General features: G+C 50.0%; 1 protein-coding gene across 1 annotated transcript in view; it reads right to left on the bottom strand.

Annotated features, from left to right (window-relative positions):
- Positions 1-2,625: 2,625 nt before the first annotated feature.
- The window catches only part of Kif26b (kinesin family member 26B), a 399,395-nt gene continuing 375,402 nt past the window's right edge, over positions 2,626-26,618 (bottom strand). Inside the window, exons 11-15 of the mRNA NM_001109079.3 lie at positions 22,367-22,529; positions 18,043-21,475; positions 6,803-7,005; positions 6,176-6,326; positions 2,626-3,398 (exon numbers count right to left, since the gene is read on the bottom strand). Coding sequence (NP_001102549.2) covers positions 3,250-3,398; positions 6,176-6,326; positions 6,803-7,005; positions 18,043-21,475; positions 22,367-22,529 — 4,099 coding nt within the window. The 3' untranslated portion in view covers positions 2,626-3,249. The remainder of the gene's footprint in view (positions 3,399-6,175; positions 6,327-6,802; positions 7,006-18,042; positions 21,476-22,366; positions 22,530-26,618) is intronic.

The raw sequence follows: 26,618 nt of genomic DNA, 5'->3' as shown, positions 1-26,618 counted from the left end.
AGGGCTAGACCTGGTGGGTTGGCCTGGTGCTGCTTGTATCCTAATGCTAACACTGGAAGCGGTGCCCAGACCATCACACACTGAAGAGATGCCACGTGAACCTTCTCCTCCCCAATTTTACTGTCAATAAAAGGTGAGAGCCTCCGATTGGGCAGTGGAGGGGAAAGGCGGGGCTTAGAAGCTCAAGAGGGAGTTGAAGGTTGGGACAGGACAGGGGTGGGGGGGGGGAGGAGGAAGAGAAGATGGTGGAGGAGGAAGCTGCCATAGACAAGAACCAGGTACCAGGAGAAGCATCAAGTAACGGGGTCTAATAGTGGGGAATAAGTTAGTGTAGCTCTAGATATGGCCAGTCTAGGTATATGGCTTATAGTTAGAATGTCTGGATTGTGTGTCTTTTATACGGATTTATTAGGATTGTAAAATCCAGCATCAGCTGCAGTTGTGGGGGAATGGACAGAATTTAAATAAGGCATTAGGTACCTAAATGTTAATTTCAAGGAAACATTTTGGGGCCATCTATGGACAGATAATGAGTTAGAAATGAGTTCTTTAACCATCCCTTTGTTCCTCTGTGTTTGTTTTGCTTGTTCCTCGAGCCCAGCCTGGAGCCACCTCACACTGGCACAATCTTCAGATGCCAGGACTACATCTTGGTGCCTGAAGAACTGTACTCCCATCGGCAGCTCATAGGCGGGGCGGGGAGCAGGAGTTCTGCACAGGCGCACCAGCAAAGACAGCTGTGTGGTAGAAGAAGATGTTTAAAGTTTACTTTGGGGGTGGGGTGGCTATTAGAATGGACAAGAGATGTGCGTTACTACACACACATCTCCCTGCACCACTGGGTCCCGTGGATGTGTCCTCCTGGGACGCTAACCTGGCTTGGTAAAGTAACCCTGGTAACATGGCCAAGCTGAAGCCTATGCTTGGAGTGTGTGCAAGCAGATCAGAGTGGGAGGCAGGGGTCGGGGCGCTCCCAGGAGAACCTGCTGACTGAGAGTCTGCTCTGGACAGATGAGTCAGCACAGTCTTACTCCAGCAAAGGCACTGGGCTTTGTTGGTGGCCTGCTGACGTACTCACTGGGGCCCGATGACCTCAGGGCTAAGGGAGAAGGCAGCAGGCCCCAAAGCCGAGCTCATGGATTACAAATCAAATACATTTGCTCCTGAGCACGGAAAAGAAACCCAGGCGTGCTTGCTTTTTAAAGATGTTTCCCAAATCAAGGCCTTCCACTAAAAAAACAAACAAAACAAAAAAACCAGAAGTATATTTCAAACCAGCAATCAAAACAGATGTTCAAAGTATTGGCATCCCTGTGGGTATAGAAGCTTCCAAGAACATGGCTCTTAAGCAGGCCCATGCACACATGTGTTATGAGGCTGAGGTGGGCCCTGAGCCCAGGACTCCTGCGGAATGGCACTGGGGTGGAGCTGTGGAAGATCTGAGAAGGCCCCGCTTCTCTAGGAGACACACTTGTTAAAGCTGGAAGTTACACACAAGGGGAAACGGGCCATTCCAGAGCTTAGGCCATTCAGCCAGCAGCTTGGGACCCTTTTGCCTAAGAATGTGCAAAGCAGGACTTGTGACTCACAGGGTTAGCTTTTGGTCCACCAGGCTGACCTCTGAGACAGTCAAGCCGGTGGTCTTATCTGTGCCCTGTTCTGACGGAAGGATCAGGTGCCATGGCACTCACAAGACTCCTCTGTGATGAGTTCTGCTGACCACACACCATGCTGTGCTGGGAATCCGGTGTCCAGCAAAAGGGCTGATTCAGAAATACAAAGTTCTTTCTCCTTGGGGAGCATCTGGGGTCGAGGAGTGGGTGAGTGGGGCTGGCCCTCTCCCACAGAGAGGGTGAGGATTCTGAGTCCTCTCTCCGAACCCCCGAGCTTGGGTTTGCACAGGCAGACTGCAAGGCTCTGGGAGAGAGGGGAATTCTTGTTCCAGGGGCCTGTAGACTGCCTGGCCATTCTATGCCTCGGTCCTATATCCCTAACGTGGTCCAACAATCCTGAAAGAAGTGGGTAATTTGAGAATAAAGTCCTCAGTTTTAGGGGGAAGCAAGATCTAGATCTCCACTCTGCCCTATGTATGTAGAGTCTGGAATTTAGGGATGGGGTTCCTCTCTCTGCCTCAGGATACCAAGGTGGCAGGGACAAGCCACAGAGGCTTTAGGACAGGGGAGAGTTGGCCTCTTACTACTGGACAGGACTCTGGGTGGCAGAAAGCGACACAACCCGATGCCTGTGTGAGCCCAGAGAGTCGCAATGCAGACAGCCCCACCCTGGATCAGCTACACCACAGAAAACAAAGAAATGGGACTCTGCTGGAGTCGTTCAAGATTCCCACCCAGAGTCTTTGGATTAGAAAGGAACATGAGTTTGTATCAAGAGCCATGAGCACACGAAACAAACAGAAACAGGGGCTCAGGTCACTCTTTCCCTTAAAGACATCCTTTCCTTGTCACTAAAGCTCATGTGCGCCCCTTCCATGCCTGACCCTGGGTCTGCCAGCTGACCTGCTGTTTATGGAAGGTGGCATCTCCTATCACCTGTCCTTCCGAACCTCCCTGGGAAACACACCAGCTCACGCCAATGTGATTTCCATTCTGAGGGGCCTTACCAGAATAGCCATGAAAGACAGGTAACATTTATTCAGCTGCAATACGGATTAGGAGACATCACTACAAACACAACTTCTCGGAAACAAAACAGCAAATCAGAAACATGAGAAAACAAGCCGTAGATACATTTCAAAAACTGGGTTGAGTTTTCTGTTTTGTTGATTTTCTTCTTGACTAGCACCATCTGGACACAAGAAAGTACGAACACAAATGTTTGGATAATCATAAAGATTTGCAAGGCACTTAATCCATCATTCTGGGTCGTCTTGTTGGTGTTTCGCTTTCCATGGTAATCCCACGTCACCCTCCCCTTTCTCACAGCCGCAAGGTAAGAGTCTCTTTGCTAGCGGTCCTATGTACAGAGTTCTTCAAGGTTCCTCAAAGTGCTTTCTCAGTCCCACGGGGCTTCCCATCATTTTCTCCTTCCACATGTTGGTGTCTGTACCTTCCTTTCCTACAGCAAACAAAGGAAACATCGCCTTTCGCTCCACGCTCACTCCAGACTTGCTACCAACCTTCATCCTCGTCCTGTTGTCTTGAGTGTTGCCAGCACAGAGGGGCCTGGGAGGGCGGTGTCCTGCTGAAGTCCTGGGGACAGGGGGACTGATGGCTCGGAGCCCATCGGTCCTTACCGACGCCTGGAGGTGATGTCAAAGCAGGTGATCATCATGAGATGGGCCTTGCAGAAGTTGACACGGCTCTCTAGGCGCTCTGTCACTCCCTCCAGTGCCTCTAGGTACTCCAGGGAATCCAGCTGCAGGACCTGTTCCAAGTCAACTGAAAGAGAAAGGCGCTCTTGGAGATGAGAGAGCTAACTATAAGAAGGGCTACCACCTCCCCCACCTCCCCTGGGCTAAGGTCGACTGAGTTCATGAGTGCAACATGAACATCCCCTCCTGTCTGCTCAGTATCTGCCAGGAAAGGGACACCCATTGTGGTTTCTGGCTCCTTAGCATTCAGAGGCAATTCTAAGGAACAGGGAGGTGGCCTGGAACCTTCTGATGCTTACCCTAGCTGCCTCCAACACAGATTTTTTTGAGGTCCCTCAATTCCACCACTTTGTTAACCAAGGCAGGTCTAACTCTTGGATGTTTTGGCAGCAAGAGTCCCCTTTTCCAGAGTGATAAGTGACACGCACATCCCACCTTCCTAGAAAACGCAGGTTCCTGTTTCCCATTTCAGTGCCGTGTGTCGCTGCCCCTCAGGCTGGGAATCTTGACCCTGCCTTGTGTAACACAACTCCCCATGTACCTAAACCTAGCTTTAGTCTTCCTGTCTCTTCTGCCTGAGAACAGAGATGCTCGGCAAAAACCATCACCTGACCCAGTCTCACCAGGCTCACTCGCTGGTCACTGGGGTACATATGGTGCTTAGAAAACATGTACCAACAATTAAGACAACCCTTTGGCTCAAAACACAAATTAAGTCATATGGCCGTGATGTCTAGCATTGGGTTCAAGCCTATAGCGCCAAAAGTCCTAGTGCATTCCCTTCCTGAGGTCTCTTTGCCCCATAATGGCTTGGCAGAGCCTGGTCTCAGTTTTAGGGGTGTTATAAAGGTCTGACTGGAGAGTGCAGAATGGAATGGACAAGAGTTAATGGGTGTGGGCAGCTTAGCAGGACCTCACATGGAATTCCTAGCCAGGCAAAACTACCTCAGCTGGCATTGTTTCCTTAACAGCAACCCAAGAGGAGGAAGTGGAGGGGTCTTTCCCCCTTCTTGAGTTGCCAACAAGAAGAACAGAACATACATGAGACAGATGTGCAAAACCACACCCGATACAGAAACACAAGGGTCTGTCATAGAAGAGTACTTCAGAGAGTGTCCTTGTTCAAGGTTATATTGCTAATAAGGACTGTGGCTAGAAACTGACCCAGGGCCCCTCTACACCTCAGCTCAGTATATTGAAACCAGAGCCTCACACTACCATAATTATACCAGACACTATCCCACTGTAGAGAGGCAAAAGGAGGAGAAAGTAAAACTGGAGGTGGGTCTCAGCACATCACCGTTATAGCATTGCCTGCTACCCATCGATCGGGAGAGTTATCACACAGTCTCCTTGATTTTCTTTCTCCGATTGCTGTTTTAAATTTATCTTTAAAAAAATCTTTATTTTTCCCTTTTGTGTAACCTTCTATGTTGTTTTTCTCAGCGTCAAAAAAATTACTGTACCAAGGCAGGAAGACGGCAATCGCCCCCTCCAAGCATCTGAGGCACACGCGCATGCAGTGTAAGGTCATTCACATCCCAGGGGAAATTGCTTAGTTTGGAAAACGATGGTTGTTTTGAAGCCTGTCTTGTGCATAAGCTGTTCTTGAAAAATAAAATTCTAAGATGTTGGTGTAAACGAGGGTGCTGCCTAAGATACCAGGATGGACCCAGGGGTCCATGACAGAAGCTGGTGAGAGCAGGGGAGGAGAAGAGGCATTTGTTTGCTTATGCCTCAGTCAGACTTGGGGTCATGTCCTCATTCCTATGTTGGCCTCATTCTTCTACCCGAGATGAAAATACGGTTGGTGGGGGAGTTTTGTGTCTTTGCCCAAATCTCCAACCAAGGAACTAACCATGTACCATGCATGCAAACAGGCACTGAGGAAGTGTCTACTGCCAGGCTTAGTTGACTGAACTCTGGGATAACTGCATGTATTCCAAGATGCCAAACTCCTCCTCTGGGCCATGCAGTGTAAGCATTTGCCACAGCCTAGAACCACCCCATGGGATGGGCATGACCTCTTCTCTTTTATAGCAAGACAACCAAGACCAGTGATTCAAACACCTTACCCAAAGTCACACAGCCGGCATGTAGCAAAAGACAGTATTGAAATCATGTCTGTGGGACCTTGAGCAGAGCCGCAGATGCTCTCTGAGCTACCAGGAGATAGACCGTGTGAAGGTGGGTTTATTACTCTTGGTAAGCCCGGTCAGGAGCTGGTAGACCCTAGCCCTAAGTCTTTCAGGATTCCTCAGTGTAATAGCTGGAGCAGAGTTAAGCCTTCATTTGAAGTAAATGGAATGGTTAGGAACGAATAAATTAGGGACAATCAAATCTACCTCTCAAAAAGAACAGCACCATCGAAAATACTTACTTGGTAATTACTGTCACCTGGGCCCTTGGCTTAATGGAAATAACCCAAGAGCTGGTCACTGGACTTTCAGGGCTCCCAGGAGCAGTTTGTGGGTGGCGTATTCTAGTCTATCAAAAGAGCTACAGTCCTGGTTCATTTTAGGCTACATAAACCTCAGGAGTCTATGGCTTGGGGGTCTTCCGGTCAGTGATATTCTGCCAGGTGTTGGGAAGATAACACACTTTGCTTTCATGTGCTCTCAACAGAGACCCTCAAGAGAGAGCATCTCGTACGGGAATTCTTACCACCCTTCTGTTGCCCTGGCCTGAGAGAAGGATCGCTACTCTGTAGGACATCTCCATCCCATGGGCCCCACGCCTCAGATACAGGCAGTCTCTGTGGTTGTCATCCTGGGTTAGGCTCCTAGATTGTGTTACCGGAGCCCACGGTGCTAATGAGCATGGGCGTGTGCCGGTGGCCCTTACATTCACGAAGCCACTTGTTGGGGTCCAGCATCAGGTACTGTTTGGTCGCCTCCAGCTCTTTCATCAGCCACTCGTACTTGGCTCGGACCTCAGCGATTCTCTGCTGCCGATGTTCTAGGATTTTCAGCTTGGCATTGAAGCACATGACCTCCTGTGCACAGGGGAAGAGGTGGGCAGTGGAGAGAAGAAAAGCAGAGGGCCTTCTGTTCTGACTCACCCCTGCAGCCACCTCCAGAGAGAAGGACTGTGAGAGGGGCAGGTGACAGGAGCCCAGCTTCCCAGAAGCATGATAGGGAGGATCCTGGTGACCTCAACAGACAGGACACCCAACTCCAGGGAGACTACTGCAGGCTATCCTAATCTAGAAGGCTCGTGGCTCCCCAAAATGTCAGTCTGTATTCCCATGTGAAACCTCAGAACTGGGAGCCAGAAAGGTCCCTCAGCGTATCACCAGCTTTTAAGGTGTTCCAGAAAATGAGCACGCAGGATCTACCAAAGTCTGTGGCTGGGACCAGAGCCCTGCCACCACCCACTGCCTGTCCCAGAACCTGGGAAGGCTCTCTGGAAGTTCTATTCTTAGGGCGGGACTTGTGGGGAACTATGGCCCTCGGGGGAACGTGGCCTCACCTTGCTGGTAGCTCCCCGACGTCGCTGTAGACGCTCAACGTCATCAATCTCATAGACTTTGATCTCAAATGGTTCCCCAAGGCTCCTCTGGGTGCTCCTCAAGGGGCCGTCCACCCAGCGGACCCCTGTGCTGCTGGCTGTTTTTCTCACAGGCGAGGGGGTATCAAGAGACAATGCTGGAATGAGCCTCCGTCTCTGGGAACCTAAGACAAAGGGAGGCCTCAGGTGATGCTGGAGAATTGAATGTAAGGGAGAGATGGCACAGGGTCATAATGAACATCCCTCGTTAGCTGTGGTCATAATGGACAGCATCCCCATCAGCCTTGGGGCTGGGTATGAGACCCTCCCGTTCCCCAACACCCCTTTATCCACCCATCATCTGCTTCATCCACAGAAGATGAGCACAGGCCTCCCTGGACTTTTGGAGCCGCCACCCTCCAAGCACCCCTAAGTGAAGAGTGAGTAGGAAAGGCACGAGTCAGGATGGCACAACCCAGGGAGGCTGGTATTCCAATGAAGTTAGAAGTGCCCTTGCTAGGGAACAAGGTCCCAGTGTTCAGTACTGTACCTGGAAGGCCACTGTAAATGATGAAGGTCCAAGAAGCCTTCTACAGCACTCTACCATTGTCATTCTCCTCTCTTTGTGTGTGAGTGTGTGGGGGTGTGTGTGAATGGAACCTCTGGCCTCACACACAGCAGGAGAATGTCTGCTATCATTAATGGAGCTTCTCTTTATAGAAAAGCCTAGCCCTGCCTGACATACGCAAGGCATCTCATTCAATCCCTGAATGAGATGAGACAGATACAAAGATGGCAGGCAGTCTTCCTGAGTTCTCAGTCTTTTCTTCCTATGTGTCTCTGTGTGTGTCTCTGTGCGTGTGTGTCTGTATGTGTTTGTGTGTGTGTGTCTGTGTGTGTGTCTATCTGGTGTTCATGCACATGTGGACAGGTGTGTGGTAGCCAGAGATCATTCATCAGGCATCATCCACCTTGATTTTTGAGGTAGGCTCTCATTGGCATGGAGCTTACTGAATAAATTGGGCAAGCCAGCCAACAAGGCCCATCTCCCACTTGTCTTGTGACCCCAGCTCTGAGATTACAAGTACCCAACACTTTCTTACTTTCTCCCTTCCTCCTTCCTCCCGTTTTTCTTCCTTCCTTTTGTTTTTCCCTTAATGTGTGCTCTAGGGATTGAACTCAGGTCCTCATATGGCAAGCACTTTACTAAATAAGCTACCTCTCTAGTCCCAGTATTCCTTATTTCACATATGTATGTATGTATGTATGTATGTATGTATGTATGTATGTATGTATATAAATGTTTGGGTATATGTATGTGTGTATGTATACAAGTATATTTACACATGTGTGTATACATACATATATAATCATAAAAACACATGTGCATACATACATATATACATATGTACATATATACATATATAAACATATGTACACATATATACATATATATGTATGTTTTTTTCTATGTTTTAAGGTTAAGAAAAAAACAGAAAACACAAATATATGTGTATATATATATAAATAAACATACAACATTTATGCATATATATATGGTTTTTTTCTATGTTTTAAAGTAATGAAAAGCCAGATAACAAATGATTTCCCCAGTGGTGTTGTAATGATTTAGATCTTAAGTATTTGTGGAAGGCCATGTATAAATAACCATGAATTGGTTGCTGGCTTGTGGGTTTTCAAGGGTTGACAGAACCATTCTTAGAAGGTTGGTCCTAGGGGTAGGAAGTTATGTCACTGGGCAATGTACTCACTCTAAATGGCAAACAAATAGAGAGAGAATGCCTGGTCTCATTAGCCACCAGAGAAACACACACCAAAATGACATGGTATACTACTTTACCCTAGTCATGATGAGTCCTGGAGGGTGGTTGTGAGAGAGCTCAGAGGGTAAAGGTGCTCTCTGCGCAAACTCGGAACCTGAATTCAGTTTCCAGAGAGAATCAGCTCCACACACTGTGACATACACATGTGTACATACATGCGTACATGCATACCAAGAATAATATATTTAAATTTCATTAGGTTAAAATTGTAGATTGTTGCTAGGAAACAGCTTGTGGTGAGGAGGAATATTAGCAGGGACCAACACATATTGCCTATGGGAAGGTAAATGAATATAGGCATTATGAAGGATTATTAGTCTAAAAAGTCACACGTAGATCTGCTCTGTGATCTAACCATCCACTTCCCACAGAGAGGGAAATATGCTGTGAAATAGACACTTGTGTCCATATTTATTGAACACTCTTTGTAACAGTAAGACAGGGAGCTGCACCCAGGTCCTCTAGAAGAGCAATGCATGCTTTGAACTGCTGAGCTATCTCTGCAGCCCAAGAAACCATCTTGTCTGCAATGCTGAGAGGTCCGAGGACTGCAAAGGAAAGTATAAACCATCGTCTTTGACCTCAGAGACAAGGGGCCAGAGTTCTTCAACACGGACACAGAAGGCCAGGGACGGGGCTGCCTCCTCACAGACTGTCTCTGTGCCTAGGGAGCTACTCTGTCACTTCCCTCTCAAGACACACAGAGCCATTTGGCAATGAGCGCTTTCTACAAGACACCCTCTGCACACTAAGGCCTCTATTTTGCACAGCCCTCATCCTTACCTTGTGTGATCATGCACACATGCACTTATGTTATGCTCTCAATGAGGAGTCCTCTCTATTCTCTCCCTCCAGGCTACACACACACACACACACACACACACACACACACACACACACCCTTCGAAAAGCGCAGGCAGTGATCTATGAGGCCAAGAAACATCAACCCCAGGGGCAAAGCAAATGTCTGTCTCTTAGGGTCCAGCACCTTTAGCTGGGAACAGATCAGATAATGGGTTGTTCTTTAAAGCTCACTCAAGCCAGCTGACTCCCAGCAAGCTGTTCTATTACCCGGTGCCCCAGCTCCAGCCTCTGTGGACTGGGAGCCCTGAAACTGAACACCAGAAAAGCAGGAGGCACAGCTCGGATTGGTCCAGGGTGGAGTGAAGCAAGGGTGTCTAAGGCAGCTCTTTTTGCAGGCAGTAGATGCCTTAAGTCGCCCCTCTCCATTTGATCCAGCGTTGATAAAGTTGCTGCATTCATTATTTCCCTTGACGGAAGCAACTTAACAAGGAGGAAATTGCTTTGGCTTCTGGTTCAGGGTATATAGTTGAGTCCATCATGGTGGAGAGGCACAGTGGTGGGCTGGCTTCTTCGGTCTGTGGTGTCAGGAATATGAGGCAGCTGATTCATCTCAATGACCAAGAAGCAGAAGGTGCTCTAGTAGAAATCAGGCCATCCCCTGGTCACCCATTTACTCCTAAAGATTCTCCTAAAACACTGTTACCAGCTGGGAACCAAGTCTTTAAATGCACAAGCCAGTCAGGGGGAACATTTCCTATTTAAAAGATAACCAGATCATAGAGAGAGTGAAGCCCTTCTCCTCACCTGCTGTGACAAGGCAGGAAATACCTCTTTAAAGGGGAAGTAGTAGAATGTGTGGGTAAGGGTGTCTCTCAGTGTCTGGGCAGAGCTAGGCTCCCTCAGACAGCCTTGGGCATTGTCAAGACTGTTTGGAGAGGAACAGAGGCAGAACTGAGGGGGATGATGTAGTAGTTATTTATTGCTGTGTAACAAATGAGCCGACCTCAGCAGTTGAAACCCCCACCGTTTAACTCACAGATTCCTGTGAATCCCACACCTAGAGCATCATTGGCTTCGGGACATTTCAGAGGCCGAGACCATGCCTTGCATCGTTCACAAGGGCAGTGGAAGCAAGCCCTTGCTGTCCATGCCACTATGGGAGAAGCCTGGGCTCAGGGTCTGGGTTGGGACACATACGCATAAGATTTCTGGGAGTTTCCTCTTGGTTTACCGTCTCTACCTCAGAGAGAGTATTTGCAGCTTTTGCTGAACTCAATTTCTTCCTGATGACTTCCTTCCAGGCTACTGGTGAGATCTAGGATAGTGTCAGCTACTGAAAGCCATGGGAAGTAGAAAATCTCAGCTAAGTAGAAGTCTCGCAGTGCCCCACTGCAGGCTGCCCCTACATCTGCCAGCACATGGTCAAGACATTTGGTGTGTAAAAACAATACTCAGGTTGACAACTGTCTACCAAGTTTATGTTGTGAATGGCGCAAGCTTGGTCTAAGAAATTTATCTCTTGTACTTATTTTCTTTGGTATGTTTGCATGTATGTGAATGTAAGCATGTGCATGTTTGTGTGGGGGGGTATGCATGTGTTTGTGCACCTGTTCATGCATGCACAAGGAGGCCAGAGGTCTCTTCAGGTACCACCCACCCTGTGGTTTTTTGAGACAGGATCTCTCATTGGCTGGATTGACTAGCTAGGAAGTCTCAAGTATTTGTTCTACCAACCCCCTAGCACAGGGCTTACATTTTTGTTGTTTTAAAAGGTAGATTCTTGGGGGCTGGAGAGATGGCTCAGTGGTTAAGAGCACTGACTGCTCTTCCAGAGGTCCTGAGTTCGAATCCCAGCAACCACATGGTGGCTCACAACCATCTATAAAGAGATCCGATGCCCTCTTCTGGTGTGTCTGAAGACAGCTACAGTGTACTTATATATAATAAATAAATAAAAAGGTGGATTCTTGGGGTGCTCACACTCGAACAGCAAGCACTTTACTGAGCTATTCCCACAACCCCCTGCGTCCCATAACTCTCAGGAAACTTTTACCAGACCCACTCACTGCTGAGCTGCCAGAAGCCTACATTGAGAGAAGTCTCTGGACCATTGGCAACTGTCTTACTGTGTCATCTGCTGTGCTGATGCCCCGGTGAGGATTCTGACATTGGGACAGAAAGTGGCCTTGACTAGTCAGAAGCTGCTACAGTCAGGAAACTCTTGGGGAATACACTTCTGTCTCTATCCAAATTCCTGCCCCACAGGTCCCCTTGGGCACTTGCTATCTCTGTCTTTGTCCTGTTTTTGTTTTTTATTTTATTGTCAACCTGATACAAACAAGAGTCACCTGGGATAAGGAAATCTCAATTAAAGATCCCTAATCTGATGGGCCTGTAGCCATGTCTGGAGGGGAGGGGGGCATTGTCTTGCTTGTTGATTGATGTGGGGAGGGCTCCGCCCACTGTGGGCGGCACCATTCCTTGCACAGGTGGTCCTGGGCTGGATAAGAAAGCTGGCTGAGCAGGAGCCATTAAGCTTTCCTCCATGGTTCCTGACTCCAGACTCCTGCTATTCCTACCTGACTTTCCTCAAAGACGGACCGTGATATGGAGGCATAAGCTGAAGCCGAGATAAACCCTCCCTTCCTCAACTTGCTTTTGGTCATGATGTTTATCACAGCCACAGAAAACAAACTAGAACAGCCCTGGCTTGGGGTACAGACCCTAGGACTGCAGTGAGTGGAGAGTATGAAGTATAGACACAGGGAAAGAGCCACAACATGTAGGAAATGATGACACAAGTCAGCGGGAAGATCCTGCTCACCTCCATGAAGCCTGAGCCAAGGCATCCTAGATGACCGAGGCTTGCAACTGGGTAGTCTGTTATAATGGTCTGACCAAACTTTTCAATCCTTTAGATTGGTGGTTCTCAACCTACGGGGTGGGACCTCTTTGAGGGTCAAAGGACATTTTCACTGGGGTCCTCTAAGATCGTCTGAAAACACAGACATTTATATCGCAGTTCGCAACACTAGCAAAATTACAGTTTATGAAATAGCAACAAAAATAAATTTTTGGTTGGAGGTCACCACAACATGAGGACCTGTATTAAAGGGTCCTAGCATCAGGAAGATTGAGAGCCACTGCTCTAGATGGAGAGGCAGAGCTTTGCTAGGGCTCACCCAGTTTCCTGGCACAGCTTGGCCCACTTCATATCCTCTGTGGCTCTCACTCTGTCCTCAAGACCTTGGCATTGTCTGCTCTGTCAACTCTAGGGACCTATTCTAAGAAGCTTCCTTTGTCTTAGGGCCAGTCACTTTTCTGTTTTCTCTTGACTATATGTTTAAGAAGATTCCCTCACCCTGGTCCTTCTCTTCTATGGGTAGGTTCATTCACCATGGTTTTTCTCTTCTGTGACCAGGTCCTCTCACCCTGTCCTGTTTACTCTCCTGTGTCTAGGTGGAGTCTCTTAGAAGCACTCTGGAAACCTTCTGCTCCCTTTCTCCATTTCCAAGAAACAGCCACTGTGATTCTTGATCTCATTACAACAAAATCAGGCCACACGCCCCTGAGAACTAGATAATCATCAGAGACAGCCTGGGGCACTCCCAGTTCATCCAGGGTTCTTAGTCACAGACACGTGTGCAGTGCTGGGAAATGGGGTACAATCCCCATTTTGCATATTCCCATAGGTGCCGGCCTATCAAACGCCGATGTCTACTCAATATTAAGAGAGGGAAAGACGTGTTTGGTACAAAACAAAAACAACCAACCAACTGACAGACAGACAACCAAAACCCAGCAGAGCAGACTACCTTAATATTTACAACACTTACCACCAATAGGAAAACACATGTTAAAGCTCTAGAAAAGAAACAGGAGCCACATTTTAGGGCTATACTGTCAGCCACCAACGACCAATCAAGGAATCAAACAGTGGTACCTAACAGCACCCTGCACCTTCTCTGTTGGATACAAAGCAGGTCTTGCAGAAGTTCATGGCCAGGCTGGCCCTGACATGGACCAATTTGCTTAGAACCAATGTGTTTCCTGTGGGTGACTTCTCTTCAGGAAGCCTCTCCCTCAGGCCCAAGTTTTCCAGATGCTGGTAGCAGCTGGCCAAGCCCCCTGCAGTGGGAATGAGCGACCTTCCAAGGAAGGTCCCTGTCAATTCTCAGCCTCCCCCTTCAAACCAAGGGAAGGCAAGAAAAGGGCAAGAGGGTAACCCCTGGTGCAATGCAAGGGATCAGATAACGAGATAAAAAGGACCTAGAGAGTGAAGTGTAATTCAGAGGGATGTGGCAGGGTTAAAGGTGGGGGCTTGGCTGGTGTGGTGACGATTTATATTCTGTTAGCAACTGTGATGCCTACGGGCTGGGCAAACACTACTCCCCACTCTATCATCACTCTAACTCAGAGCTGTAGTCTACAGTTTTGTGTTGCCGACTACAGAGGGCTGGCTAGGAACTGTAAAGAATCAATGATAATCTACTCACCAGAAGTTCCTCTTGAGAGTCTCCATGGCTGATCAGGTGCTCTTGGTATAGCCCTACAGAGCTTTACAGAGTACATCTGTGTGTTCTTACTACCTCTCACACATGCTCAAGGGATAACATCACCTGGCTTTACATTTTCTAGGCTCTCGCTGTGCTTGTGAAGAACATTCCCTTGAATGAACCCCAGTATGAATAAACCCCACTTTGAATGAACCTCACTATGTTGCAGATGGGCCAGGCTCTTGCTGCTCCAAACCCAGGCTCCCATGATTTACTTCTCAGCTTCCAAAGCCTGTGTGAGCAGCAGCATCCTTCAAGACCAGGCTTTTCCCCCACAGCCATCTGCAGTTGGCTTTGATTTGCAGGACCTTGTCTTTGGCAAGATACTTGCCTGTAGCAAAAAGTGTCCTTCTGCTGGTCTACACTATGGCCTCCGCCACATGGCAGTGTGTTTTTGTTCACTGTCCTCTCTCTGGATATGTCACACTTCTCATGGTCGTCTTAAACATTATGATGCTGCCCCTCCTACCATATGTATGGGGATGCCTGATCAATGGCCAATGACTGCTGCAGTTTAGATCATGGGTGTTCAATCAGTGATTTAAAGGTGTGGTCTGACACTGTTGGGGAGTGGTGGAACCTTTGGGCAGTTGGACATAGTGAGAGGTCTTGGTCATTGAGGACATGACTTTGGATGGAACTATGAGAATCTAGCTTTTCCCCTCTTTTCCCATCCAACCATCATTGCTCTACTATGCATGCCTTGCTGTGTGTGCTGCCTCAGTACTGGCCCCAAAGCTACAAGGTCAACTGACCGTGACTGAGCCCAGGAGTGTCTAGCTTCCTTCCTTCCTTCCTTCCTTCCTTCCTTCCGCCTCCTCTTCCTCTTCTTTTTCTTCTTCCTCCTCCTCCTCCTCCTCTTTCTCCTCCTCCTCTTTCTCCTCTTCCTCCTTTCCCCTTCCCCCTCCTCCTCCTCCTCTTCCTTCTTCCCTCTTCTTCCTCTTCTTCCTCTTCTTCTTTTTTGTTTTTTGGTTTTTTTTTTTTTTGAGACAGGGTTTCTCTGTGTAGCCCTGGCTATCCTGAAACTAGCTCCATAGAACAGGCTAGCCTTGAACTCAGAGCTCCGCCTGCCTCTGCCTTCTGAGTACTGGGATTAAAGACCTGTGCCACCGCCACCCAGCACCTCACTCCTTTTTAAATTGATCATCTCGGGCATCGTTTTATAGTAATAAAAAAACTGGCTAATACATCAACCAGCAATAAAGTTCATTCAGACTGGGTTTTCCTATGCAAAGAATGCCACACTCTTACTTCAGGTTTCATGATAATAATGTGCCCAGTAGAAGAAGGACCACAGCCATTCTCTATCAAACTCTCATACATAAGAAAATTGAGGCTCAGAAAGGCTAATTAAAAGTCAAATAGCTTATGACCCCAGGCTTAACTTTTCCACTCTACCATGCTGTCAGCCCAAGCTCATGTGCGGCTCAACAGCGTGGATCTATGGGGAGTGGCCTGAATGGTGGTGACACACAGAAATGTTTGATAATTTCTGCTGTTACAGATACACCACACAGGAATCAGAGGGCTCCTGGTTATTTCCCGGCAACACAATTATAATTCTTTTCAGTAAGAAAACAACTAAATCATCACAATTCTCCAAACACAAAACAATCACAGCTAAAACCTCACTGCCAACTCTGCAATTTTAAATCCCAGACATCTCCTGTGACTGAGGACTGGCCGTCTAGGTAGGAAATTCCTTCGAGGGGTCTTATGGCTTCTTTTAAAGAAGTCGTTTGTGATTTATGCTGATCACGTCTGACGGCCAGCATTTCTCTTAATAATAATCATAAATAAGGCAGACAAGGTCACCTAACCTGAAATGAGCAAGTCTTCCCTGCGGTATCTATCATAGAGCCCTCCATCTACAGTGGCTGCACAGAGAGGTCTGATGCTCAGGAGACTCTATATTAAATCCCGTTCCAGCACCTTCCCTGGCATTTTTATGACACACCATTTTCCTTCAATAGCCTTCTAAAAGGAGTCCCTCGGAGGGCAGCAGTCATGGCGGGTGTTGGCCCTGAGCAAGGACATGCATAGGTGAAGCCCACCACCTCTCTCTGAGCTGTCTGTCATTCTCCACACTGTTCCCTTTCCCTATCCATTCCAGCATTGCAGTCAAACCAGCATATTAGGGAGCCTTGACTAGAAAGCTTACAGAAGCACACTCCACCAGGAAAGCCCGGGCGAGCCTTGAAGCAAACGCTACACTCTTCTCCAGGCTCTGAAGACCAGTGCTGAGTAGATAGTAATAACAACGCCTGTCAATCAAGTCCGAGGAAGGCCAGCAAACTTGTTTTCCACGAAGACTGGTGTACATAAAGTATTTTGTTATCTTCGGCAACTATGGGTATATGGGTAATACGTTTCAGGGCTCCTGGCCTTGGGGATAGGCCACAGCGCCTGCTTTGTTGCACGGAGCAGCTTGTCACTTTTACCTCCTCTTAGGAGGTGTGTGTCTTCTGCAAAGCCTGTTCCAAGGCAGGGATGAAATCAGAGCTCAGTCTGAACAGAGCAGAGTAGAAATGCACCGCTAGGAAGGGCAGACGCCGGTGTGGCAGCAGCCATGACAGTGTCTGAGCTTGCCTGGAATGGAGTGTCCTCGCTGAATCCTTGTGTTATGATCTACAGTGTGCCGCCACACCGATAGACGGGCCTCTTAGATCAGGGCATATGGGGCTGAGAAACCGAAAGCTTAGGTAGTCCCTGGAGATTGAATTCTTTGATCCAAGGAAGACAAACGGTTTATGACGGGCATTGATCTCAGCCCTTATGTGGGCTGACCCGTTGCAGAGCTCGGGGAGTCCCAGCGGGCAGGAAACAGGCAGAAGCAACCCCATGGCAGATTGTAGGGGCCCACGGACAGTTCCCGCAGCAGCTGCTAGGAGGAGAAGGACCCATTTCTGCACGTCACGGCTCTTGATCCTAACTAGACTGGTGGCATTGACACGCAAGGCAAAGGATTCAGAAAGCTCTCGATTGCAGAGCCTAGAAGTGCATGTAGGATGGCAGACAGACAGACCAGGCCAGGAGGGCACTCTATTCTGCTGCCCTCACTCAAAGGGGTGCAGAAGTATACACAGGGCAATTGATTTTATTTCATTAAGAAAAAAAAATCAAAAGTTCTTGCACTAAGGAACTGACAGGGACACTTTCTTTAGTATCTAGTGAAGAATGACATTTCAGATAAAATTCTCATGGCGTCTAAATTATTCTTAGTACCCATGCCTCTGTCTCTGCCCACCTCCCTCCCTCTGTCCTTTAAACTCACTTACTCTATGGTACCTGGACCACCAGATCTGACCTTGGTCTTCTTTTTGCCCAACATAACTTACTATCACATGTTTACCCCAAGGAGCACATCAGTAGGTCAGGCATGAGGTCTTGGGTGTATGTGCCTTCTGGCCCCATGTTTCTGGAGATGTCAGAGTCCCCCTATGTACAGGTATGCAGGATGAAGGATGGGCATATATTGCCTAACACTGGGGGGTGGGCATTGCAGGACCCATGGCTGGTGTGTGTCTATGACTGTCACCAATGTGTTTGGGGTAGGAATGGAGACAGGCCCTCTCCTATCCCACTTCCAATGAGATAAAGTGCCCCATATCCCCAAGGCTGGTTTCCAGAGTCTTGGAGGCCACCAACCCCAACATATAGGCTTTTGTAGCTACTAGGTCAGAAGAGTAGAGGGTCTGAAAGATGCCTCAGGAGGCTCTGGGCAGTAGCGTTCTCAACCTTTGAATAGCAACTTGCACACGTGAAGGCAGAGAGATGAGGGAAAACAGAGGAAGCAAGAACCTGGCACCCCCACAACTAGCATCTCCTGGCACCACGTAGAAAAATCTCTGAGGGTTACGTCCCCAGCCAAGGTCTCAGGACTCAGGACACTGAAGCAAGGGGGCACAAGACCCCAGCTCTAGTATCTTGACTGACTCCCATAGCTGGTCGAGAACAAGGGAGGTGAGGTCCCAGCAGCCTGGTGCCTCTGTCCTCCCAAACCATGCCAGGCACCCACCTGAATTGGACCGCTTCTTTGGGGTCTTGAGGCTCCTGCACCTCCCTCCCACGGAGCTGCTGTTCTCGCTCATGGAGTCCTGGGCCGAGGATGCGCTGCCGGTGGCCTCGCTGTCTCTCATCATGCTCTCATAGCCACTGCTGCCGCCGCTGTGGTAGAACAGGGCAGTCTTCCCCATGGCAGGGGGCAGCTCCCCGCTCAGGACGCTGCTGTTATCACTACCGTGCCCACTGCTGCAGCGGTGCGGCTTCCTCGGAGGGGTGATCTTGCTGTAGGGCGAGGGCAGCAGGTGGGCGGCTGCGGGCTTTTCCTCCGTGGGGGCCCCACTGCGCTCCTCCGCCTCTGCCCGAAGCTGTGCACCCCTCGGGCCCGCACTGCCCTGGAGCAGTTCCGAGATGCGCCCATTGACGGCTCTTAAAGGCAGTTTGGAAGCCAGCCCAGAGCCCCGGTTCCTGCTGAGCGACTGCGTGGACCAGGACATGTGTTTCCCGCTGGGCGGTAGGTTGGAGCTCTGGCCCACAGACTGCGGCAGGGACTTGGTGGAGAAGCTGAGGGTTTTGGTGGTCGAGGTGGACAGGCTGCTGCGGGATTTAGGGCTGGCCAGCAGGAGTTTGCTCACCGCTGAGATCTTAGACTGGCTGGCTTTGGGAGAGGCCCCTGCAGACTGGGTGATGCCACAGCTGGGTGGCGAGGCTCCTGTGCTGCGACCCAGGCTCCTGCCAGTGCGGGGCATGGTACTGTCTTTGCTGGCATGCATGCGGGAGCTTACGGACGACAGGCTTTCGGCCCTCTCCAACGACAAGCATTCATAGTGGCTGACTGTTGTCCTGCCAAGAGAGTTGGTTCTGCTGGCCAGCTGCTCCAGCTTGGCGCTGAAGAGCTTACTGCTGCTACTGGCATCCTTAGTCTTGCTGTTGGACTCCTCAGGGAAGCAAGCCAAGAAGGTAGCTGGCTGGTTCAGGGGGCTGCTGGTGCTGCTGCCACCAGCACTGTGTTGAGGGCTGGCCCTGTTCTTCTGGTCCAAGCTAGACTTGCGGACAGGAGGCAGAGGCGGGGTCCCTTTGGGTCTTGCCAGGACACAATGCTTGGGTGAAGCTACTTTCCTCTCCAGGGTTGTCTTCGAGGACTGGATGCCCGGGACAGCACTGAAGCCATTGCTGTCTGCCAAGCAATGGTAGAAGCTGTCCAGCTCCTCGTGCCTGTCGGCTTTCTGAAATGCCCTTGGGAGGCTGCTTGACTTTAGGTTTCTGTTGGCATGGAGGGGACTCTGGGCCACCGAGCCAGGCAGGGCCATCTCACAGCCATCCACAACCCTCCTAATGTTGTCGGTCACTTGAAAGGTGGCTGCCTCCAAGCTGCTGCTGCTTAGCCTGTTGCCTGAGCCAGGCCTGCTATCCAGTTCTTGCTCTGACTTACCTTCAGTCTTCGGGGAGCTTGTCTCACACTTCACCCCTTCCTCGCTTGAGTAAGTGTTCTCCCTTTTCACTTCCTCTTCTCGTTTAAGCCAGGGATCCTCAAATTTCATCTCCCTCCTTGTACTGGTTTCCTTGCTCTCCTGGAACTGAGATGTTTTGGGGCTTGCCTTTGGAGCGGCAGTGGAGGGCTCAGGCTCTTGCACGTTTCTGGGGCTCATGGCAATGCAGGGGTAAACCGTGATGTTGGTCTTCATGGGGATATACCCCTCGCAGCTGCTCAGACTGGCAGTGTTAGAGATGGTGACCATGGCCTTGCCCACGGTAGAGATTTTGCAGCCTTTGATGGGAGTGGCTTGGTTAACAGACTCTTCCCCCATCTCAGACAGGATGAGCAGGTTGTCAGGGCCCACCTCGGTCTTCTCTCTGCACACCACTGCCGCTGTCGCTGCCGCCGGCGCCGCGTTCTGGATGCCTCTGACAAACTCAGAGGCTGGGGGCGGTTCAGCCATGGCTTCCCCGTGCCCGAAGCACGTCTGTGCTATGAAGCTGTGGCACGACTGCTCTCCGTCACTGCCCGCGCTCATCTCGCTCAGCCACGAGCTGATGGAGGAACGCCGGCTACCTGCTTCCTGAGCCTTCTCCTCCAGGCCCAGCTTGGGGAGCGGCAGGAACTGTGTGATGCTCACCTCCGAGACGGGGGCCATGCTGGAGTAGCAGTCCAGATCCTCACTGATGCTGCTGATGATGCTGACGGGCCGGGAGCCTGAGGCCAGGGCCTGCACGGAGCAGTCGCTGTTGAAGCTGACGATGCTGGTGGGGCGCCCGCTGTCGAGTACCCCGCTGATGGTCAGCTCCTCCACGAGTGTGAAGACCAGCTCGTCCTCTCCGTTCAGCTCCAGAGGCTGTTGCACGGTCACCATGGTGGTACTCAGAATCTCCTTCTTTGAGTCTGCAGGAGGGCCTCCCTGGTGCTCTCCTCCAACTAGGGGTTCGGGAAACCCTTCACTCCCAGCGGACATGGATTTCTTCACAACCTGGGGACTCATTCCAACCGGGGGAGTACGCACATCAGGCTGAAGCAAGGACTCGCTGGAGACCATGCCAGAGTCCTTGCTCAGGGAAGGTGGTGGGGCAGAGGAGGGCAGGACCCCCTTCTGGGTGTAGACTTTGCACCTCTGAGAGGGAGAGCTGGGAGGTTTGTACTCTGAGGTCTTGGATAGACTGGCAATGCCTAACCTCGGGGAGCCCATGGGTCTGGGCTTGCCCTCCACAAAGCCGCACGAGTCCAGACTCTCCCGGCTGCTCTGGAGACTGGGGCTCTGTGTGAGCTGGGAGGTACTGTGCTGGCTACTGCTGCCTGGGATGCTCCGTGGTGAGGCTGGACTGGGGCTGCTGCTGCCTGTCACTGTAGGCCCAGGCGACCGAATCGGCTGCACCTTGGAGGTTGGAAGCTCTGAGCCTTCCCTCTCGGTCAACTGGCCATTGTCTGACCCGTTATCTTCCTTATCAGACTCAGAGAGTGTATCTGGGCCCGCTGCTTGGCTTAAAGAAGTACATCTGCCAGCCTGCTCTGGCCCAAACTGAACGGGCAGCTCTTCGAAGGGAAATCGGTTGGGTTCTTCACTGCCGTCTATGCAATCCAGTCTCTCCTGTAGCTCGGCAAACGTATTGCACTTCAGGCAGTCCCTTTCTGACTTGCTGGCCGCAGACTCTGCTGCCTCCCCGGGCCGGCTGTCACCTCTGGTCTTCTGTAGGGCCGGCACAATGGGCACAAAGTCTGGGGGGCCCTCGTTGTCAGTAAGTTCCTTGTCGGACAGGGCTGTGCCGTTGGGCCCGATGTAGATGACGGTGTCACAGGACTGCTCACTGCTGGAGGAGTAGTCGGGATCACTGGACAGTGGGGCGAGGGGGAATTCTGGATCCACTGGAGCCCGGGCATGGAAGGGTCTCAGCTGGGTGGGCCTGCGCATCCTGCCCTCCTCGCAGGAGCTTTCTCCCCCAGAGGAGCTGGATGTGTACTGCAACGTGGACAAGAGAACTGTTAACGGGGAGTTGTTCTGAGATAGCCCTCCCTCCTAGGAAGCCTGTGTCATACAGCAGGCCCAAGCTGCTGACCGGTCCTAGGGTCTTTCAAGAACAGCCTGTGGAGAAGCCAGTACTCACTGGACTGTGCCAGAATACCTCCCTGTCCTGTTCCATGGGTATGTATGCATAGATAGTCCCCATTTGCACACAGGTGTATCAGTCTGCTCCGGAAAGGTAGTGACCTATCCAGACCCCACCTGACTTCCTCAAGGCTATCCCCCTGCCTTAGAACACTGGCCATGAATCCTTGCCTTTTTATATACACAAAAGGAGAAAGAAAGGGAAGTCTCAAGTATCACTAGTTGGCCCATAAATGTGTTTTTCTCAAACACAGTTGTCATTTGTTGCTACCCTGGCTTGGCTTCCGCCCAAGGAAGCTGACATCTGTCAACACAATACAGACACCAGCTCACTGACACAAGAACCCACAGGCTGAAGGCTCCCGGACAGGCAGACGTGGCAGAGCCACACGAATGAGGCATTAGCCATCCTCTCTGGAGCCAGATGGCTGGATGCACTCCTCACCTATGTGGGAACGTAGAGACTGATGGCTTCCCACCCCTGGCATATTTTTCATCGTACAGCGGCAATCTCCTAAAGTAGTCTCTGTCAGCGGTCCGGGTAGATGACCCATGACCGCATCCACGGTGAAAAGGACACTCAACTTCTCCCGTGCTGTTGGCCAGCTCTCGTGTTCTGAGACAGGGGCTGCAGCCGCTGCGCTTGCTGCGTCCTTTGGCGTTCAGAGAATGGCGAGGCGGATTGGCTTTTTGTGATTCGGTTCTGGTCCCCAGGGTATTCTCCCTCCGGTTCACAGCCCTTACCTTAGTCTTCTTCTTCTTCATCCTTAAGACTCTTGATGCGATCTGGATGGTGGACAGGGTCTCCGCGTAGCTGCCGGCCGCGGCCGAGATGTGTGCGATCATGGTGGTGCGACAGTTCACGTTCCCCAGAGACTCCCTCAGAAGCATGGTGAGCTTGCTCTCCCTGCCAAGCAAAGTGGATTAAGGCTGCATTAGTGGGCCATGCCTCATGCTGGCTGTCAGGGCAGGACTTTAGGATTGTGTGTGGCTATTTGGTGGTGGGTGGTGTTTTCTTCCGCTTTTTTTTTTTAATGGCGTACTAATTAGAATCGCTTTGCAGCACCGGGCTATTTGCAGTTGGCAGCTGAGCAAGTGCTTCTAACTCCGAGGATGGGATTCGTGCAAACGCCTCCCTTGGCACTTCTGTCCTGGCCACGATGGGCCATTCTAGTGTATCTGTTTGTGTGCATATGACATCTCACATAATGAGGCCTGGGAATAGAAACAAGGAGAGGGGATCAGGAGAAAATGGCTTTGTGACCAGCAATCTGGAATGCTATCTGCACACACATAGCCCTTCTTGGCAAGTTTCTGCACACAGGGCAATCCCTGTAATAGAGAAAAAGCATGCTGTGAACCTGCACTGAAGTCCCACGTGTTTACCACACGTGGGAAGTTGCCCCTCAGAGCACAGAGGCGTGCTTCTGCCGTTGTCCCTCAACTCTGCTATTTGTGGCCAGTGACACTGAAGGAAAAGACATTGGTATTCCCAATAAGCAGAGACAGACAAGGCACAGCCCAAACACTCACTTAGCAACAGGAAGCAGAACTTTCCAGAAAGGCCCCCTCTGGGAACTTTCCAGTTGCTATGTGGAACCACTATCTTGGTTAGCGATAACAAGGCCCAGGGCACTTCGATGGTTTCTAGGCTCTTTAAGACTTGACCTGAAGGAACAGCTCATAATTTTCTATCTCTGTACTTGCTCCAGTGAGATCCTGCCATGTTTTTTAAAGGGTTCTGCTTCTCGAATCCTCCCCGTGCAGGCACCTGCTGGTTGAGATGCCATCTCCTCCCTGGAGCACTCCACCTGAGGCTGAGGCAGCCTCTGGCTGTACTCCATGATCAGATGATGTGTTTCAATCTCAGATCGTCCTTCTCAAGTCCCTGCAGGATCCCCTGGAGAGGGACCATCAGCTCAACAGACTTCGCGTGGGATGCTGGTCATTGTCAGCGGAGAATTTTTTTTTTTCATGTGACTTATGTCTGGCTTTGGGGAAGTGAGATGTGGTATAATGCTTTCTTTTCCTACCTGGGACCAATTAGGCTGTTCATTCGGGGATGATGGGCTACTGTGTTCCAGCTTCAGAGGAAATTATGAATATACCAGGGCAAAGTAGTCGGGGTGGGAGGGGTGGGTAAAAGTGGTAAAAGGAAGGGGAGGAAGGGTGGGGGGTTTCTGATCACACTGAACTCCTCTCAAAGTATACTCTGCAGGGATGACTCAGGAAGGAGGTTGGGGTCCAGGCTTGACTTAGCAAAGATGGTGCATCTGAGTGAATCACAGGAAGTAGAAGATGGATTCTGTTTAGATTAGGCTGTGGCCATATGCAGTCAACTCTTATAATTCATAATAGCTACACACTATAAAATACCCACAAACGGTGATTTATGGGATCCTAAATCATGGCTGGCAGAGGGAAATACAGAATTCCTGTGAACCCCTCTGGGAAAACGACGGTTTGGTCAGATGTTACCTTGCTTTAGGTGACTTTTCTATCGAAAGGCACCTTATTTAATATCTGGGATTTTAAAAAAATAAATAATGATGTTTATGCAATGTTTCTTCATGATAATACTGCCAAGAGTGTTCAATCATCTTCTGGCCCTGAGAGACAGGACAGTAGACGCCTCTGATCCCCGGTCTCGGAGTAGCACTGTCCGTTGCTCCCTTCTTTAACTGTGCAGCAGCGGGTGAGCCTACACATTGGGCCTCTTCATCTCTCCACGGCTGTGAACTATGGGTGTGACCTTCCCCATTTCAGGAGTGGCCTGGGTCACAGTAGGCAAATTCCTCCCCCTCCCCCCATGTGTCATGCTATGGCTGTACTGGCATTGAACCTGTGGCCAGCAGCCCATGGACTCACGCCTGCATGAAGCTTAGCTAACACTCCGTGTTTTCTCCGTGAGGCACACAGCATCCCCTTTGTGCCTCTTCCCACTAGAAAGCACTTCCGTATCATGCCGGGGAATCGTTTGAAGCAGTGAAATCAGGGGCAGGAAGCATAAAAAATTCAAAATCACAGAAGCCGAAAGCATACAAGGCAATGCTCGCCCCGTCACACTTCAGTGGGGGACCTGTGTGTCAGGGACTCAGAATTTTCCTCCACTCCGAGCGCTATCCTTAAACCACCATAAAAAGCCTCAGGAATATTGGCTTGCGGATCACAAAGGAATTTTACCTGGTAGGAAACATACAACTATGGGATCTGCAAATCTGCTCCCTCTGGCTGACTAGACCATAAAGTTCCTTGCTAATCGATGCCCATGGCCAAAGGCACACCCTTCCCGCTCTCCGTGCGACTCTGTCGACGTCTTCAGGAAAAGGCCCCAAAGCATGTTATAACATGATATAACATCCCACCGGTCTGCTGACTGGTGTGCTCGACACCATCCACGTGTGTGACACAGTTGTAGACAGATATCTGGGGCTCTGGGAAAGGGAGTCCGCACGGCTGGAAGAAGCCACGACGTGTGTGTTGCTTGGCAACTGACGTTTTCTGCAGTCTCCTGGAAAGAAAGTCAGCAGAATCGCTAGCCAGACGGACACAGGTCTCTAATCATAGGGGAGTGACTGACGCAGACTGACCACTGCGGCTTTGGCCCCGTGGTGATGCTTTGACTCTAAACGAAGACAACTGCGAAGGCAGGTGAGAGAAAGGTGGCAAAGGCGTCTAGCTGCAGGCTGAGCTGAGCATTCTGAAGCGAACTGAGAAGGTTCCAAAGAGGCTTTAGGATGACAGTCACCAGCAAATCAATACCAAGAATGCAGGAAGAGAGGCATGAAGACACTCTCTGCCACGGCTCCAGCATCAGGCTAGCTAGAGAGAGCAAAGATGCAGGGTCCTGGGGTCCTAGAGGACTGGTTGGTGAGCAGAAAGGGCAGGAAACGAGGCAGAACTAAGCACGCCTGAGGAGAAACCATATCACGCATCCACATAGCATCTTTTAGGAACACGTGGTCCAGCTCCTGCCTATCCCGACCACGTATGCTTAAGAAAAGGCAGTCTTGTTTTTAAAAGAAAACAATCTTTTTTATTAAATAAAAGGGCAGGGAAAATGAGGAATTATGAACACCTTAGTGTTTTACACTGCTGGGTATGGAAGCCAGGGCCCTGAACATACTAGGAATATAACCCCAAGCCAATGAACATTATTTAATTACAAATATTTTTTGGAGGGGGGGGCAGAGTCTCACTGTGAACCCCTAACTGTATTCAACATCACAGAAATCTGCTTGCCTCTGCCTTCTGAGTTCTGATTAATCGTATGCACCTCTATGCCTGACCAAGAATTCTTAAGAACACTACCTAATTCTTAAAGAATACTACTTTAGAACAGGTGCTAACACACCGGGCCCGTACAGTCCAAACCAGTTTCTCTGCCTGTTCTCACAGAGCAAGTGCTATCGTCTAATTGGTCATAGACACTGTGGTAAAGCCCACGAGAATTCACCTGGTCCTTTGTAGAAGAATGTGTCTGACCCTGTCGTAGGGAAGCTGTACGTAGGGATGCTACCTAGACATAGTACCATCATTGCGTGGATAGAATCATTAACCACTGAGCATGCCTTGGCTTCCATAATGGTCTATAATCTGTATTTGGTAGACAGCAGTCAATGTTGCTCCTGAGTCTTACTAGATGTCTCATAGAGTTAGGAAACAAAGTCAGTCCCACAGAAACCGGCAAAGAGGGAAGGTACTTGGGTTTAGACATCGCTGGAGCACCAGGCCCCGACCACTGTCACAGCTCACACCACTTTCAGCCACGTACAGAAGTGGTCTGCTTGGCTGTTCGTGTCCACGGAACTAATTAGCTCATTAGGAAGCGCAGCCGCTCATTTAAGGAACATTTGTGCAGCAGGCTACGCTTAAGAAACCTGGGATTTGAGCAGGGAAGTAGATCTGTGACACACCAACATGACAGACATCAACAAAAGGAAACGGCGGCTGGTAGGAGCAAGATGGCTGACTAAGTGCCCTTAACACAGCTACC

This window comes from Rattus norvegicus, chromosome 13 (genome assembly GCF_021556685.1).
Source record: "Rattus norvegicus strain SHRSP/BbbUtx chromosome 13, alternate assembly SHRSP_T2T, whole genome shotgun sequence".
In the NCBI taxonomy this organism is placed as follows: Eukaryota; Metazoa; Chordata; class Mammalia; order Rodentia; family Muridae; genus Rattus; species Rattus norvegicus.
This window is presented reverse-complemented; position numbering and strand designations above follow the sequence as displayed.